General features: G+C 38.9%; 1 protein-coding gene across 1 annotated transcript in view; it reads right to left on the reverse strand.

The window, feature by feature from the left end:
* The window catches only part of LOC149552673 (DNA-directed RNA polymerase II subunit RPB1-like), a 75,552-nt gene that overhangs the window by 17,389 nt on the left and 41,869 nt on the right, over positions 1-16,294 (reverse strand). Inside the window, exons 10-12 of the mRNA XM_089788236.1 lie at positions 4,086-4,344; positions 689-3,777; positions 514-585 (exon numbers count right to left, since the gene is read on the reverse strand). Of these exons, the coding sequence (XP_089644362.1) occupies positions 514-585; positions 689-3,777; positions 4,086-4,344 (3,420 nt within the window). The remainder of the gene's footprint in view (positions 1-513; positions 586-688; positions 3,778-4,085; positions 4,345-16,294) is intronic.

Genomic DNA, 16,294 nt, shown 5'->3' on the forward strand with positions numbered 1-16,294 from the left:
ATTGAAGGGCAGTGCCCCTGATAGGGATCTAGGGGCAATGCCCCCGGAAGGGTGAAGGGGCAGCGCCTCTCATTGCACTCAATGGGATGAAGGGGCAGTGCCCTTATCATGATACCAGGCAGGTTCGAGAGCTAAAAGCCCCACCACAAAGCCCAAAATCAGGCCTTTCAAACCACACAAATCTTCATTACCAAATGCCATGTCACTATCGAGGAATTTACACATTTTTAAGTTTGTTAAGCAGATCAAGACTTTAAAATCTAACTATAGGCCTGAATTTAGTTTCAATTAGTTTGTTGACTGCAAGTTAGAAATCAACAGGCAGCTATCAGCATTGCATGCATCAACAGAAAAAATTGCTGGAGATTATTAACCATGTTACAGAAATGAGAAAACAGTTTCATCATCAGCTGTGTTCAAGAAACGAGGAAACAGTACATCTAGTAAAATGAACTCTGTAGTACCATATATCAACAATTCAAAGAACTGAGCAAATGAGGAGTAAAGCCTTACCTTGTAGGACTGTAAGTAGGACTCGCTTGAGAAAATGAAGGAGATGTTGGCGAATAAGATGGTGAATCAGGACTGTCAAAAAGACTTTAAGGATCAATAAAGATAAAAAAAACCATGTAAAAATTCCATTGTCATGACAAAGCAGCACACAGAAGCATTGTATTGGCAATTTTACCTGTAATTTGGGGATGTTGGACTGTATGGACTTGATGGGGTATATCTCGGACTGCTTGGAGAATACGCTGGTGAAGTCGGACTGTACTTTGTAGATGCTGGATTATAACTCGGAGATGTTGGGCTGTAACTTGGTGAAGTGGGACTATACCCAGGAGATGTTGGGCTGTAACTTGGTGACGTTGGGCTGTAACTTGGTGAAGTTGGACTATAACTTGGTGAAGTGGGACTGTACGCTGGCGACGTTGGGCTGTATGCTGGCGACGTCGGGCTGTACGCTGGCGACGTCGGGCTGTATGAAGGTGATGTGGGACTGTATGAAGGTGATGTTGGGCTGTATGCTGGAGAAGTGGGACTGTATGCTGGGGAAGTGGGACTGTATGCTGGGGAAGTGGGGCTGTAACTTGGAGAAGTGGGGCTGTAGCTTGGGGATGTAGGGCTGTAGCTTGGAGATGTAGGGCTGTAGCTTGGTGAAGTAGGAGAATAAGAAGGACTAGTGGGGGAATATGCTGGAGACGTAGGGCTGTATCCAGGAGAACTTGGACTGTAGGATGGTGATGTAGGACTATATCCTGGAGATGTGGGACTGTAGCCTGGAGATGTGGGGCTATATCCAGGCGACGTGGGACTATATCCAGGAGATGAGGGGCTATAACCTGGGGATGAAGGGCTGTAGCCAGGAGATGAGGATGGTGAGAAGGCCATCCCACCAACATAGGGAGAAAATTGGGCATCTGTAATTGGTGAACTACGGAGACTTGGGCTCAGCAAATAGCTAGGTGACATCATTGCATCATGGTGTGGTGTTCCCATTATTGGGGACCGAGATGGTGTCATGCCAAAGTCTACCATTCCTTCCATATAGCTGGGTAGTTGGAGTTCAATTGCTTGTTGTAGCATCTGATCATTCAAATACAGAGCACAATCACCTGTACCAATCGGAGCCAACTGGCCAAGTATGATGTTCTCTGTAACACCCCTCAGAGGGTCTGCTTCAGCAAAAACAGCAGCATCCAAAAGAATATCAACTGTTTCCTCAAATGAACATCGCATCATTGGCCCTGTATCATTACGATTGATACCATGTCTAGTAATGGCCATTAGATGGCCCCGATATGTCATTGTGTCACACAAAATGGCTAAATGCCTGTAGTTCACATATGACCCATCAAAAGAAATCACAACACGAAGCTCATCTAGAAGAGATTTCCTCACAGCCTCAATTCCAAGCACCTCAATTACTTCAATCAAGTGATTACTTGTTGTCCTTGTAGCATCAACATCTTCGTGACACATAACAGCTAACATGTTCACCCCTTCTGTATCCAACATCCATTCTGTCTCAGGCTTAAATCCTTCGTTCTCATCAAACTTGTTAATTTTTCCAGATTTTATAAACACTTTATTAATATCTGGAATGCCCCGGAGAGCCATTTCTGTGAGCATATTACTCTCAATTTTCTTTAGGAAAACATCATCTTCAGAATTCTGATCTTGAACTTCACCTTTAGGAGCCTCTTCATTCATAATACGTATACGCAGAATAAGTTTTTCTGCATTATCATCATTAAAAATGCATGTCAAATCATCGTCAAACTCGAGGTTTATTTTTTCTGCAATGTCTGCCATACTTAGCTTCTTATCAACCATCATCTCTCTATTCAATTCGATACGCAGCAGCCACGGAGATATTTTTTCAGGTGCAATATCCTCATCTGGCATTTCATAATAAGATTTGACAAAATCAACATCCTCCTCTATGATAGTGCTCATTGGATCTGGATCATACCACACTTCAGTAGCTTCTGTAACACTCCGTAAGGTTGTGTACTCTAAAGCACATTGGACATTCTTTGCTCTTTCTTTTGTCTTGTTAACCTCTGGCTTTAGATACACTGAAAGTGATGGTGTTTTTATTTTCTTTGCCACATTTATAATTTCTCTAAGCCGAGGAACACCCAAAGTAACATTTTTGGCACTAACACCAGCATAATGGAAAGTATTCAATGTCATCTGTGTAGCCGGTTCACCAATAGATTGCGCTGCCACACATCCAATCATCTCCCCTGGGGCTACTAGAGACTGAAGGAAACGGGATTCAATCTCACCAACTACCCATTCAAATGCTTCCTTTGTAAGGTGGTACTCCTTCAATACGCGTTTACTTGCAAATGTACTGCGCAGTAAAATATTGAAGAAAAGAGTAGCATTCTTCTGGGCCTCAATACTGATGTGATCATCACCTGGAACGACCTTTAGCCTTTCCTGAAGCTTGTCAATTGCTTCTACAATCTCCATAGGATGCATATCTGATCGTTTCCTTGGATCAATTTTGAATGTCTTCTGGGCATTCCAGATGAGCCTTTTCAGATTTACAGGCATTGGCCATGAGTTATCACCACTAGGAGCAATCTCTGTGCCTAACTGCCGTCTGTCTGACTCTAGTTTCTGCAATTCTGCATCAAAAACATTTTGGAACTCCCTGATGGTTTTCAGATCATCTACATGTTCTGGTAACATGTAGCTAGGATTCCAGTTTTCTTGATCAATTTCATATCTATAAACATTTTCAAACTCTTTCTTTTTCATCTTCAAAGAATCAAGTTTTTGTGACTCAATCCAAACGGCATCCATACCATCCTCACCATACAAGAACTGGATGACATCACCAAGTGAATTCCTAACAGTCCCATCATATTTAACCATGATGTCTTCCATAGCTTTCACAAGACGGCGCTGTATATACCCTGTTTCTGATGTTTTTACTGCAGTATCTATCAAACCTTCACGTCCTCCCATTGCATGGAAAAAGAACTCCTGAGGAGTCAAACCACGCAGATAGGAATTTTCCACAAATCCTCGACTTTCTGGGCCTTTATCATCCTTTGTAAAATGTGGTAGAGTTCTTCCATCAAATCCATAAGGAATTCGCTTCCCTTCTACATTTTGCTGTCCCACACAAGCAGTCATTTGAGATATGTTAATGAAACTTCCTTTAGACCCAGCAGTAACCATAGCCTTCAAATTGTTACTCTCGGATAAACTTTTTTGTGCACTGCTTCCTGCATCATCACGAGCCTTATTCAACACCTGAAAAGGAAAATAGAAGACACATTGGTACGAGGCAGGGAATTAAGTAAAAATTTGATATACTGTATATATACATTTAACAGAAATGTTATGATTCTTTAAATTGCTTCAATTTTAATGTTTAATATGTTATAAGTTCCTAAGTTGCTACTATTTTTCAAATGAGCTATATGTTCAACAGTTATCATAAGTTTGTAAATTGATTCAATTTTAAATGTTTAAAAAAATGTATTTCTAAAAATTGTAACTTCAATGAACTATGATTCAAGTTTAATGGAAATTTTTTATATCTAACTGATTCAAGATACCTGATTTACTCTGTTTTCAAAGGACTCCATCATTGTTCGGCCAGGTTCTGCCTCCAATTGCTTGTCCTGAGCAGCCTTAATAAGTTGCTTGACTTCATTCTTTGCTTTCGAAATCGTTTCATTGATGACTTCCATGGTTGCAGCATCAGCAATTGTATCTCCTATACCAATACTGAAACCCTGTTGTAGCAACCAGTAGTTTACAAGCCACTGTGTGTGACCTAAAAACTTACGAGCAGCATCTGGACCAACTTCCTCCCTGAAATGCAAATATATCAGTGCAGTCATGGCATACATCTAGAACAGCAAATCTCAAAATATAATTATATTCTTGTAGAATTCTTCCGTAATCTTATATTTCTCAGCATTACTATAGTACCGACAGTCTTATATTGCTTGGCATTACTTATGTTAGGTGTGTGTATACTTCTGCAATGTGCACACCATTACAGGGCTGTACATGTTCTGTCATGCAGTAGTAGTTTTTTTCCCTCAAGTTTTTTCAGAGTTTATTCTGAAAGGAAAATAAAAAGCTTGTCTAGTGTCTTCACTTTATCCCCTGATGTGCTAGCCTACTAAGACTAGTTATTCTAGGATAACAAATCCACGAGATCTGTATCCTAACTATATAACACGGAGCTGGAATGAATCTGTAACTGCTATTGAAAACAAAAAGAGTTAAGAAGGTGTCACTAATTCAAAAAGGTATTCCATAATTCAAAGATTGGCGAAGGTAGATGATTGGAAGAGGGTGTCGAAGGCTGGAAAGAAATTGGCAGACACTCATGGTGTTGAACCTCATTGTATTTCCAGACTTCAGAATCAGACATTCTGTGATGAGATATTGCTAACAAAAGTTCTGGAGGACACAAAAACCGGTGATATTTAAGCTAGAGACTACCTTAGTCAGCTCCCTCTAAGGGCATGTTTGGCCTTAAAATAGATAGAAAAATGGTCATGTGAATCTCCTAGGTGCCGGTTTTGAGAGATGATGGGTGCTCAAGATTTGCAGGAAAAAACCTATAAAAGATAGCCAATGTGTATATCTCCATGTATTAATGAAGGAAAGCACGAGATAAATTCAACAAGATACCATAGCTGTGGGAGAAGATTTTTGCAAAATTTTGGTAAAGAAATGGCAGGAGAATCCAGTAGTACGCCCAGTAAAACTTAGTATGAGTGAGAAAGAATTGCTGGAGATAAGATAAGATGATGATACTAATGTCCAACAAAAGACCAAAAAGAGGTCTATGGGACTGAGAGATTACAACAGTGAGGCTGACAGCAGCAGGAGCACACAAAGGTGTCCGAAAATAAACGAATACAACCAAAGTAATAACAACAAAGAACAGAGACAGAGAAAGTGCTAGGAGATTGATTCAGAAAAGCGAGAGGGTATTCAAAGAGAGGCTTTTATGCCTTTTTATGATGTTCAAATGGCAAACTAGCCAGCTAAAGATGTAGTAAAGCCTTAATGTGTCACTTTTCATGGTGGACACATGCCTCTAGAATGGAGGAAATGGGAAGAAGAAAAGAACTGGGGGAGGCATGTTTGTCTTGTATGACCATAGTTCAAAAACTCATAGGAATTGCCGCAGACTCACAAGTCCAATGGTAAGCCGAGTTGACTCACCACAGACTCGCATTTTGAGTCCAGGTGAGTCACTACGTTTTGACTCAAAAGTTTTTGCCTTGGATTCATGCGATTCCTGCATCATGACTCGCCAGTCCTCCTAGACTCCCATTGTTCAGTTAATGCACCAGGACATCGATGAAGTGATTTTTTCTTTTCTTTTCTCTCATTTCCTCTTAGTTTTTGGTCATAACAGGGTTTTGAGTTGTGGAGAGGTTGAAGAATCAGCATCAAATTAGCAGAATATATCCAAGTAATAAAAATAAAAAATCTACTATTTTTCCCCTTCCATTAGAAATCAAGAAAAAACAAGGGGAAATACTGGCTAAAAAATTCTATTTCCCTTCTTGACTTCTTTCCTTGCATTTTTATCTTGTTTTTGGATACTATTGTTATCAAATGATTCATTACCAATTTTTGGTTGTTTCCCATAAAACCCTATTGATTTTTGTTGGTGTAAATAAGTATTTCACTTATTACACTTACTTAAGTTTACTTAGGTTAATGCATTATTTAATTATTTTGCATTATTTTATTATTATTTTAGGTGAGAAACTTAGGAGTTTGTGTACTCTCATTGAGTTACGCAACTCTAATTATGCACATGGTGTCTACAACACAGGAGTTTGCATCATTCATTGAGTTGTCATGTTGACAACACGGTTTTCCGCACTCCTCATTTAGCACATGTTGTCTACACCACTGATTTGTGTGCTACACCATTGTAGGCTTATCCTCACATCATCGCACTTAATCCCGTGCTCAATGGAGGGTAACCCATATCTGGTGGACATGTGACTGGTTGTATGACTTATCATGTTGCTGACTTCTATGCATTCTATAAGCTCTTTTGAGGCCTTTATATACAGGCACTCCTAGTGTACTCTCAAGTGGGCTAAACCATCATATTGAATGAATATCATCATTCTGATCATACTCTGTCTGTTTTGGTCTACTGTGTGCTTGTGTTGAGTTCTTTAGTTCTTGGGTGAATTCTGGCCTAAGCCAAATTCTTACATGGTATCAAAGCTCTGAGGGAGATTCTCATCACATAGCCATTCGAGTCCATTCATGCTTCAACACCTCGACACGAATCCGGAAGATCCGCAAAAATTGGGAGCGTCTAGAGTCAAATCTGACCTCACCGTTGCGTCCAAAGCGTCGATTCGGTGAATATACTATAAATTTGCCTATATTGGGTGAAAATTGATCGTAAGGCCAAAAAAATTTGCAAATTGGAACCCGAAGGCCCCGATTTGCAGTTCGGATATGATCTTTTTCAAATCTAATTAATTTGATTTTCGGATCTGAATTTCTTTGTTATTTTCGGAATTATTTTTTACAGAATTATTTTTTCCATCAATTCTACAGGCAGAGAAAAAAAATTTGCCGAACCGTGCAATGACACTCCGACTCGGCTCTATGATTTTGGTGGTGGAATTTAATTGTTTTGCAAGGCTTATACATATTGCAGGCTTATTATTAAATCAGTGGCCATATTGCGCTTAGCCGTACCATTTAAATCTGACACCAGCCTCGGCAAAGCCACAAATTTTCGGCGCGTCCACCGGCAACCAAGCCCACTTCCCAACGAGGGTCCACACACACCATGGGTTCTTTTGTATTAAACCCCGTGGCGTCCAGTTATTAAACAGCGCCTTGAGCGCTATCCCAACGAATGTGGGATATTACCCAGGCAAAAATCCGACAACCGCAGAGTTGATTCCGATTCCTGGCAAAGCCCAACATTTGCCCAAACACACGGCAGAGCACAGACAGGACACGTGTACAACTCAACAGCCGCCACGTCAGATCCAGTCAACATCCGACCCATCTACTGTGTCATCAGCACGGGAGAGCTCGCTGACTTGTCGCCCACACGGCCCAATTGTGAGTGGACGCGTGGAAAAATTTGAATGGTCCACGGTAGCGCTGAATCACTGTTCATGTAGGCATTCCGTACAGTACACGCAGGTTGCCACGTGGATTTTTCGTACCTTCTGTACGACCGTACAAGGGACATGTCAGCCAGCGATACTGCCACATCAGTAGGGGGTCTAATTTTCGCTAACGTCATCTCTTTCATGAGCTTAAATTTGATGCTCGTTTGGACGTCAAAACAAGGCAAATTATAACTACCGCGATAGTCATTTGACCGTCAAATTTAACCCCGTAATTCGTTGATGCAACCCCTCTCTAAATTGATTTTTTTTTTTGCAGTCCCACTTCGGGAGGCCATAACTCGAACATCTGGACTCCAAATCAGGTGCGATTTTTTTTGAAATTGGGCAGAATTTTCTAAATATTTCAGTGGAGTAGCTATTTTTTGGTATTGGTGAATGGATTGTTCAGATATTTGCATTTTTTGGCAACTGTACCTGCAAAATCCTGCATTTTGCAACTTCAAAAGCTTCGTCCGGGCACATCTAGAGTCGAAAACAGGTTCTGTTTTTTTTTAAAGTGCATTATTTTTCGTCTACTTTCCAAATCTGCTATCAAATTGTCGGGTTGTGTGGACAAAAGTGTCACTTTCAGCAACAGGGTCTTTCTTTGCTTTGTAATGCTTCAGAATTGTAGCACATTGTAAAGTTTCAGATTTGTACTCCATTAAGAGGTTGTAACAAGCAAAATCAGAAGTCCACGAAGGCCAAAATTGGCAAGTGGCCCATTGTAATCGCACTACTGATAAAGTGCCCAAAGCATCTATTTTGGGGGGGTTTCTTGATTTAGTGAAAAGGGGGTGTGTTCTTGGTATTGTATTCTCTCTTTTTTGCATTTTTATTTCATTTTCTGCATTATGGGCAACTTTAAGTTTCCTAAATTAACTCCTCATAACTATACTACGTGGTCAATCAAAATGTGGTATCACTTAATGCATAATGGAGTTTCACAATATGTAGATGGTACTCTTTCTAAACCAACAGGTAATAATGTATCAGCAAGTGATATTTCAGCATGGGTAGCAATGGATAGGAAAGCCCTAGGTGATATATGTTTGGGGGTTGATGATAAGATCATGTATCAAATCAAGAAATGTACTACATCCAAGGAAGATTGGAATACCCTCGAAAGCCTTTATGGTAAAGTGTCTAAGGAGGATGTGTTCAAAATTGAAGATGAGCTTGTTTCCTTAGATCCTAAGTCATATGACTCTATCCAGAATTTCATCATCAAGGTGAATGAATTAAGGACAAAGCTTACTGATTGTGGGAGTTCTATCAAAGATGACAGACTGATCTATCTCATACATAACAAGCTACCATCGGAGTATTCCACATTTGTATCTTCTTTTAACACCTCAAAGACTACCTTAGGGTCTGCCTACAAGAAAGTCACTTTTGATGAATATGCTAAACTGTTGGATGATGAAGAAAAGAAGTTGAAATCAATAGGCATTCTCAAAACACCTCCGTCTAAAGCATTGGTGGCCAACAATGAGGATTCTCAAAATTCAGCTGCACAATCTTCAAATAAAGGAAAGGGTAAGAAGAAATGGAAGAGCAAATCAGAGGATGCAAAAACGACAACACCACAATCCAATCAACAAGGCAAGTCCTCGAATTCCAACAAGAAAGGGGACAACAATAAGGAGAAAAAGAAGTGCGCTTATTGCAAAAAATCGGGTCATGAAGAGCATGAGTGTTATCTCAAAAAGATTGATGAATTGACCAACATCATGAAGAAACATAATGTTCTACTGCCTAATGCTTATAAGGAGAAAGGATCATCTTCAGATTCAAAGGGCAAAGGGCAAGCACTCATGGCTAATTTAAACTCTTCAAAGGAATGGATATTTGACTCAGGTGCCTCATATCACATGGGTTCTTCAAAGGAGGATTTTTCTTCAATGAATCACTCAAAGGTACCGCACATCTTCATGGGAGATGATAGAAAAATGGAAGTTGAAGGAAAAGGAAATGTGGAGATGGAAAATGGAGAGTTTCAAGATATTCTCTATGTTCCAAACCTAAGTTCAAATCTCCTTTCAATCTACCAAATCACTCACCTCGGAGATGGACATAGAGTTGAGTTCCTTCCAGACTCAGTAAAAGTGCACAGTCTTAAAGACGATTCCTTGGTTGCAGTGGGGAAAGTGAATCATAACAAGAGGTTGTACTCTTTCTCTCATTTTGTACCCAAGTCTTCTTCCAAGGCCTTGTTATCTCAATCTAATTCAAACATGCAATTATGGCATGAGCGGTATGGTCAACTTGACTTCTGCTACCTTCAGCAACTTTGCACATACCACATGGTGAACGGTCTACCTCAAATCAACTTGTCTAAGGGTGAATGTTCAACAGATTCAATGGATATCCATCCAGAGGGGAAGTTACAAAGAGGGAAGTCTTCAAGAGCAACAGGTGTTCTACAGATGGTTCACATGGTATTAGCAGGGCCTTTTGCATTCAGCCAGGGTCACTACATACTCACTTTTGTTGATGACTTTTCAAGGTTCACTTGGGTCTACTTTCTTCATAGTAAGAATGAAGTGTTGGACACATTTCTAGCCTTCAAGGCTCATGTAGAACAGAAATCCAAGAAAGCCATCAAAGTACTCTGAATGGACAATGGAGGCATGTATATGAACAGAAGACTTATGGACTTTTGCAGACATGAGGGCATTGATCTTCAGACTCCTTCAGCATTCAGTCCGCAGAAGACAGAGGTTGCAGCACTGAGGATTAGGACTCTCAAATCTATGGCAAGTTGCATGATCCATGCCAAGTCTCTAGATCCATCATTAGAAGTCGAAGCAATCTCTAGTGCCACTCACATTCTTAATCGTTCTCCTCATCCAGCCTTAGATGACAATACTCCTTTTGAGGCATGGTGCGGCAAAAAACCTATTGTGACACACTTCAAAGTCTTCGGTTGTCCTGCATAGGCAAACAAATCTTCCAAGGGATGCAAGGCACATCCATCTCAGCCTTGTACTTTCATTGGTTATGAAGACAGTGTAAAGGCATATGGACTTCTAGATCCAGAGACTCATCAAATATTTGTGGAGAAGGATGTATACTTTGAGGAAACTTCACCAAGCTTGTCCTCTACTCCTCTTCGCACATCATACAGTGTGGAAACTGATAGTGATTTCAGCGATAGTGCTTGAACAGATTCAGACACGTGGGGTTTCATCGACAGTTGCAGTAAGGGGTCACTTCATCAGTTCAGTCCGCATGCATACATCGCCACAGTGATAGGTCCAAAACAGCAAGGTACATCCAATCTTCTAGATACAGGTTCAGTGACAGATTTGGGGGACAGTGTTGATGATCTGCCTCTTCTTCTTGATGCAGAAGTTCCTTCTTCAATTGTCACGAGGGTTCCATCCGACTCTCTTGTTTATTCTCTACATGATCGATCCTCACAAGTTGAAGTGATTGTGGATACTTATGATCAGCAGTTGCAGCAAGGTTCTTCATCAGTTGTAGAGATAAACAGTTCTTTGGGATAGGTTCTTCAGCCAGTTGAGCAGGTTTCAAAGACATCACTTATTCATGGGATTCTTTCCACGCACAGCGGAAGCGTCTCATTTGTACCTTTGGCCTTGTTTCTTCCTAAGGGGAGGAACACCATTCTGCAGTCTTGGATCCGCTTCTTCATCGGAGCAATCACTGTTCGGCATTCTTCTTTGGGGGGGGGAGCCTATCCTATCTCTCTTCCTCTTCTCATCATTCTCTTATGTATATACTGGATGTATGTCGTAATGGGGGGGTCTTGATTACTCCATCCATCCATGCATCCCTATTTATCTCTCTTTTTGGGGGAGGATTTTTCCCATGAGGTTTTCCCTCTTTCCCCTCTTTATGAGAGATTGCATATCATTATGTACATGGGTACCTAACATGGCCTAGTAGCCGGGACCAATATTGCATTTCATCCTAGATTTCGTAAGCTTAAGGGCATTCCCCTAAGTTGCACTTAAGGGGGGGTGTTGGTGTAAATAAGTATTTCACTTATTATACTTACTTAAGTTTACTTAGGTTAATGCATTATTTAATTATTTTGCATTATTTTATTATTATTTTAGGTGAGAAACTTAGGAGTTTGTGTACTCTCATTGAGTTACGCAACTCTAATTATGCACATGGTGTCTACAACATAGGAGTTTGCATCATTCACTGAGTTGTCATGTTGACAACACGATTTTCTGCACTCCTCATTTAGCACATGTTGTCTACACCACTGATTTGCGTGCTACACCATTGTAGACTTATCCTCACATCATCACACTTAATCCCGTGCTCAATGGAGGATAACTCATATCTGGTGGACATGTGCCTAGTTGTATGACTTATCATGTTGTTGACTTCTATGCATTTTATAAGCTCTCTTGAGGCCTTTATATACGAGCACTCCTAGTATACTCTCAAGTGGGCTAAGCCATCATATTGAATGAATATCATCATTCTTATCATACTCTGTCTATTTTGGTCTACTGTGTGCTTGTGTTGAGTTCTTTAGTTCTTGGGTGAATTCTGGCCAAAGCCAAATTCTTACAATTTTTTAATTTTATTTTTCATTTGTAACAGCTATGTCAACTTCAACTAGAAAAGGCAAGACAGCCCCGAGCTCAGGAAAAAAGAAAGATGAGGCATGGAAGTATGGAATATGGGGAAATAAAAAGGGAGAGGTGACTTGCAGGGAATGTGGCAAATGGATGGCGGGTGGAGTGAATATATGAAAATACCACTTTGTGTGGAAGGCTGCCCCGAGACAACCCTAGAGATTATACGAAGGCCCTTCATGCTGAATATGACTTGCATAAAGAAGGGAAAACACAAACGAAGCAATGATAGCTGCAATAAATCCAAATGTATCCAGTTCGGCTCCCCTAGGTCGCACTCGCAAAAGTGCAACCTCCTCTCATCATCAACTAAATGCATCTACTGCTGACAATGAGGATGAGGTTACTGAGGTTCAGAATACTCTTTCATGAGGCCCAATTGTTCTAGGAGCACAACCTTCACTTGAAGGTAGAGGATGGAAAAAGGAAAATATGAGGAAGCAGCAAGCAATGGGAGCAGCAAGAAATTTTTGGAAATTTTTGGTACTACAACAATGTCTTTAAATGTGGTAAACATCCCACATTGGAAGGTTTGGTTATTGCATTTACAGTTGCAGGCAAGGGGTTTAAGGCCCCAACAGCTTATGACTTCAATGGGCCATTGCTATAGAAAGCAGTGCAAAATACACAAGTTGATGATCCAAAAAAAGTTGGAAGAGAAAAGGATGCAGCATCTTATCCAAAGGACAGGCAGATGGAAGAAATAGGACTGTCCTCAACTTCTTTGTGGCTTCTAATGGTGCAACAGTATTCCTCAAGACCACAGATGCCTCAAATGAAATAAGACCTGTTGAGACTTGTGCAATTTGTTAGATTGGGTGACCCAAAAAGTTGGAGGTGAGAATGTTTTCCAAATTATCATAGACAGTGCAGTTGCATATGCATTTGCAGATAGAATGCTTGTGGAGAGACATCCCACAATGGAATCCTTGTGCTGCACACTGCTTGGACTTGTTGTTAGAGGATATTGAAAAGATTAGTTGAGTGAAAAGGATGGTTGAAGATGCTAAAAGTATCACCAAATTCATCTGCAATCATACTTGGGTCCTCGCTTTGATAAGAAAACACACAAATGGCAAGGACCTTGTGTGACCAGGAGACACAATTTGCTAGGCATTACCTCCAATTGCAAAGATTTCTTGGTGTCATTCCTCATATGCCAAAAAACCTGAGGCAGAGAAGATAGTAAGTATTGTCTTTGATGATGGGTTCAACAAAAGTGGAGACAAGTTGATCCAGGCAAGTAACAAACCCAAATATAAACTTTATACAAGATAATCTACTTGCTATTTTGTAAGTGGCTAATTTTGTAATAATTTTGATCGAGGCAAGTAACAAACCCAAATATAAACTTTATACAAGATAATCTACTTGCTATTTTGTAAGTGGCTAATTTTGTAATAATTTAAAATTTGTTTCCATATTTTTAGGTGATAGACACTTTGGTGAGGGTTCTTCATATGGTGTATGGAGAGTGAATGCCAATGGGTTTCATTTATGAGGCTTATGAGGCCATGGATAGGGCCAAAGAGGCCATTTCACATCACTATGGTGGATATTCAAAAATATATATAAATTCCTTTGGTGGATCATTGATCGTAGGTGGACACACCAACTCCACCAACCAATACATGCCTTGGCATACTACTTGAACAGTGAGATTCTACTTCTCTGATTCATTTAAGATTGATGAGAAGGTCATAGCAGGTGTTATTACATGCATTGATAAGCTCCTGACCATGACTTGAGAGATAAGGTTCTTGATGAGTTGGAGGTGAAATTGGCATTTGTTATATCTTATTTATGATTCATGAATTTGGAAATGTTCATTGTTGATTTTTTGAGTCTTTGACAATTCTTATTTATGAATTTGGAAATGTTCATTGTTCATGGGTGCAAAGGGGAAAATTCACAAGAAGCAATTGACAGGTGGAGAAAAACAACCATGTAAAATATTTTGTTCAATACTAGAAGGAAAAATAAAAAACTTGATAATGATTGTTAATTTTACAAAGTTTCTAATTCTAATATTTCTAAATATTTTTTTTTGTAGATTTATGGTGGGAGAATTATGGTGCTGGCATGCCTAATCTTCAAAAGATAGCCATCCATATTTTTCCATTCTCCAAGATTATGAAAGTTTTTGGCCATGTTTAAAAACTTTAAAATTAGTAAAATAACAAAAAATTTATTGATCTTAGAATTACCAAAAAACAGAGTTATTTACCTCGTCATTTTTTGCCACAGGAGCAAACAATAGAGGGACAATTTCTTGCAAACACAGATGGAATCAACAATGTTGTGGTCCAGGATTCAAAGCATCGTAGGGAAACTCAAGATCCAGTGCCACTTAAAGATGCATTGCAGGAAAAAAAATACCAAGTTTGTACAGAAGATTAGCAAAAGGGCTCTGCTTCAAAAATTCACTTCACATCCAAACCAGAAAGTGCTGAATGCTGCATCCTTTTTTCAGGTCACTTCTTAGTGAATGCCTTTGAACGAATTTACATTTGTATATGCAGATGTCTATTTGCCACTCTTCTCATCTTTCATGAACTATCTTGATATATGTAGGTCTTGTTTTTGCCATGTATTGTTCCCTTTATACTCTCCAATTTATCAAAGTTTCCATTTGGTTTTTAGTTTTAAAAAAATAATAATGCAATTTTTCATGTGGCTGAGCTGGAAAAAAATTAAGTATATGATTTGTAATTTCTCTTACAAAATTGTTTGTGAGGTACATCAAAAGGTTTGAGCTTGTGTTCAGTTGTAAAGAAAGAATTTCGAATAAATTTGTCGACAGCCAAATTTGAACAAAAAGATCTTGATTGAATTTGAAATATATAAATCTGCATTTTTTGTTGTGATATATTAAACTTAAAATAATTTTTTCAATATTAAAATTTAAACAAGTTGAAAACCTAAGCTGCCAGTACTTGTACGGTAATGGGTATGAGTATGGGATATAGGTAAAAAAAATTCCTTGGTAGGGTATATTATATCTACAAATATACATATATACAAATATATATATGTTCTTATATGTATATGTGTGTGTATATACACATTCACAAATATCTATATATACAGCAGTACATATTATTAGAATTATATTGTTTTACTTAGTTTATAATGGTAAATTATGTTTCAGGATAGTATTTAAAAACATTCTTTTATTCCTAAGTTCTTATCCTCCAGTTTTCTTAGCTGTCAATGGTAAATTATGTTACAGGATAGTATTTAAAAACATTCTTTTATTCTTAAGTTCTTATACTCCAGTTTTCTTAGCTGTCAATCTTATCAATTATGGCAAGATCTTTGTAATCTCTTATTTAAGGAGACTTTCGCTCCTTTATCAATTTTTTTTGTTAATTCTTTGTGTTCAATATTTTATGGTATCAGAGATCAGGTTTCAAAAGCTTACATCGGTGAACATGTCAGTTCCAGGACTGTGACAGCAACAATAAATCATCATTAAAAAAAATTCAGGAAATTTTATAATTAAATTTGAGGTTTTATAATTCATTGAAATTGCAGTTTCTTTTGCCTGGAAAATTGTAGAGTTTTTTCTAAAAATACTCCTGAAAATGCACATTTTTCTCCCTAAAAAATGTGGACTTTCTTTTGCAGATTGCATCAGCTTCTGAGCTAAGAAATCATGATTTTTTAGTGCCCCTTTGACGATTTTCATCAGGAGTATTATGGGCAGTTTTCTGCATGCAGTGAGCCTATCTTTTTTGCCACATTACAGAGGTTTCTGTAAGCGCAAATTTGGAGCCATTTTCCCACAATTTAAAAAAATCGCAATCCTTGTGCACACACCTAGGGTTTTTGACAGATTTCTGGAACTTGCCAAATTTGTTTGACAATTATTTCTCAACATAATGGTTGTTGATTGCTGTTGTTGGTTTTAAATTTTTTTAGTCAAAGCTGCAAATTACTTCGCTTTCCATGACTTTGAATAGCAAGTGGGGTAGCTTCATTGCCCAACATCACTTAAAAGGCAGC

This window comes from Cupressus sempervirens, chromosome 6, assembly GCF_028749045.1.
Source record: "Cupressus sempervirens isolate cs-2001-9-10 chromosome 6, ASM2874904v1, whole genome shotgun sequence".
NCBI lineage: Eukaryota > Viridiplantae > Streptophyta > Pinopsida > Cupressales > Cupressaceae > Cupressus > Cupressus sempervirens.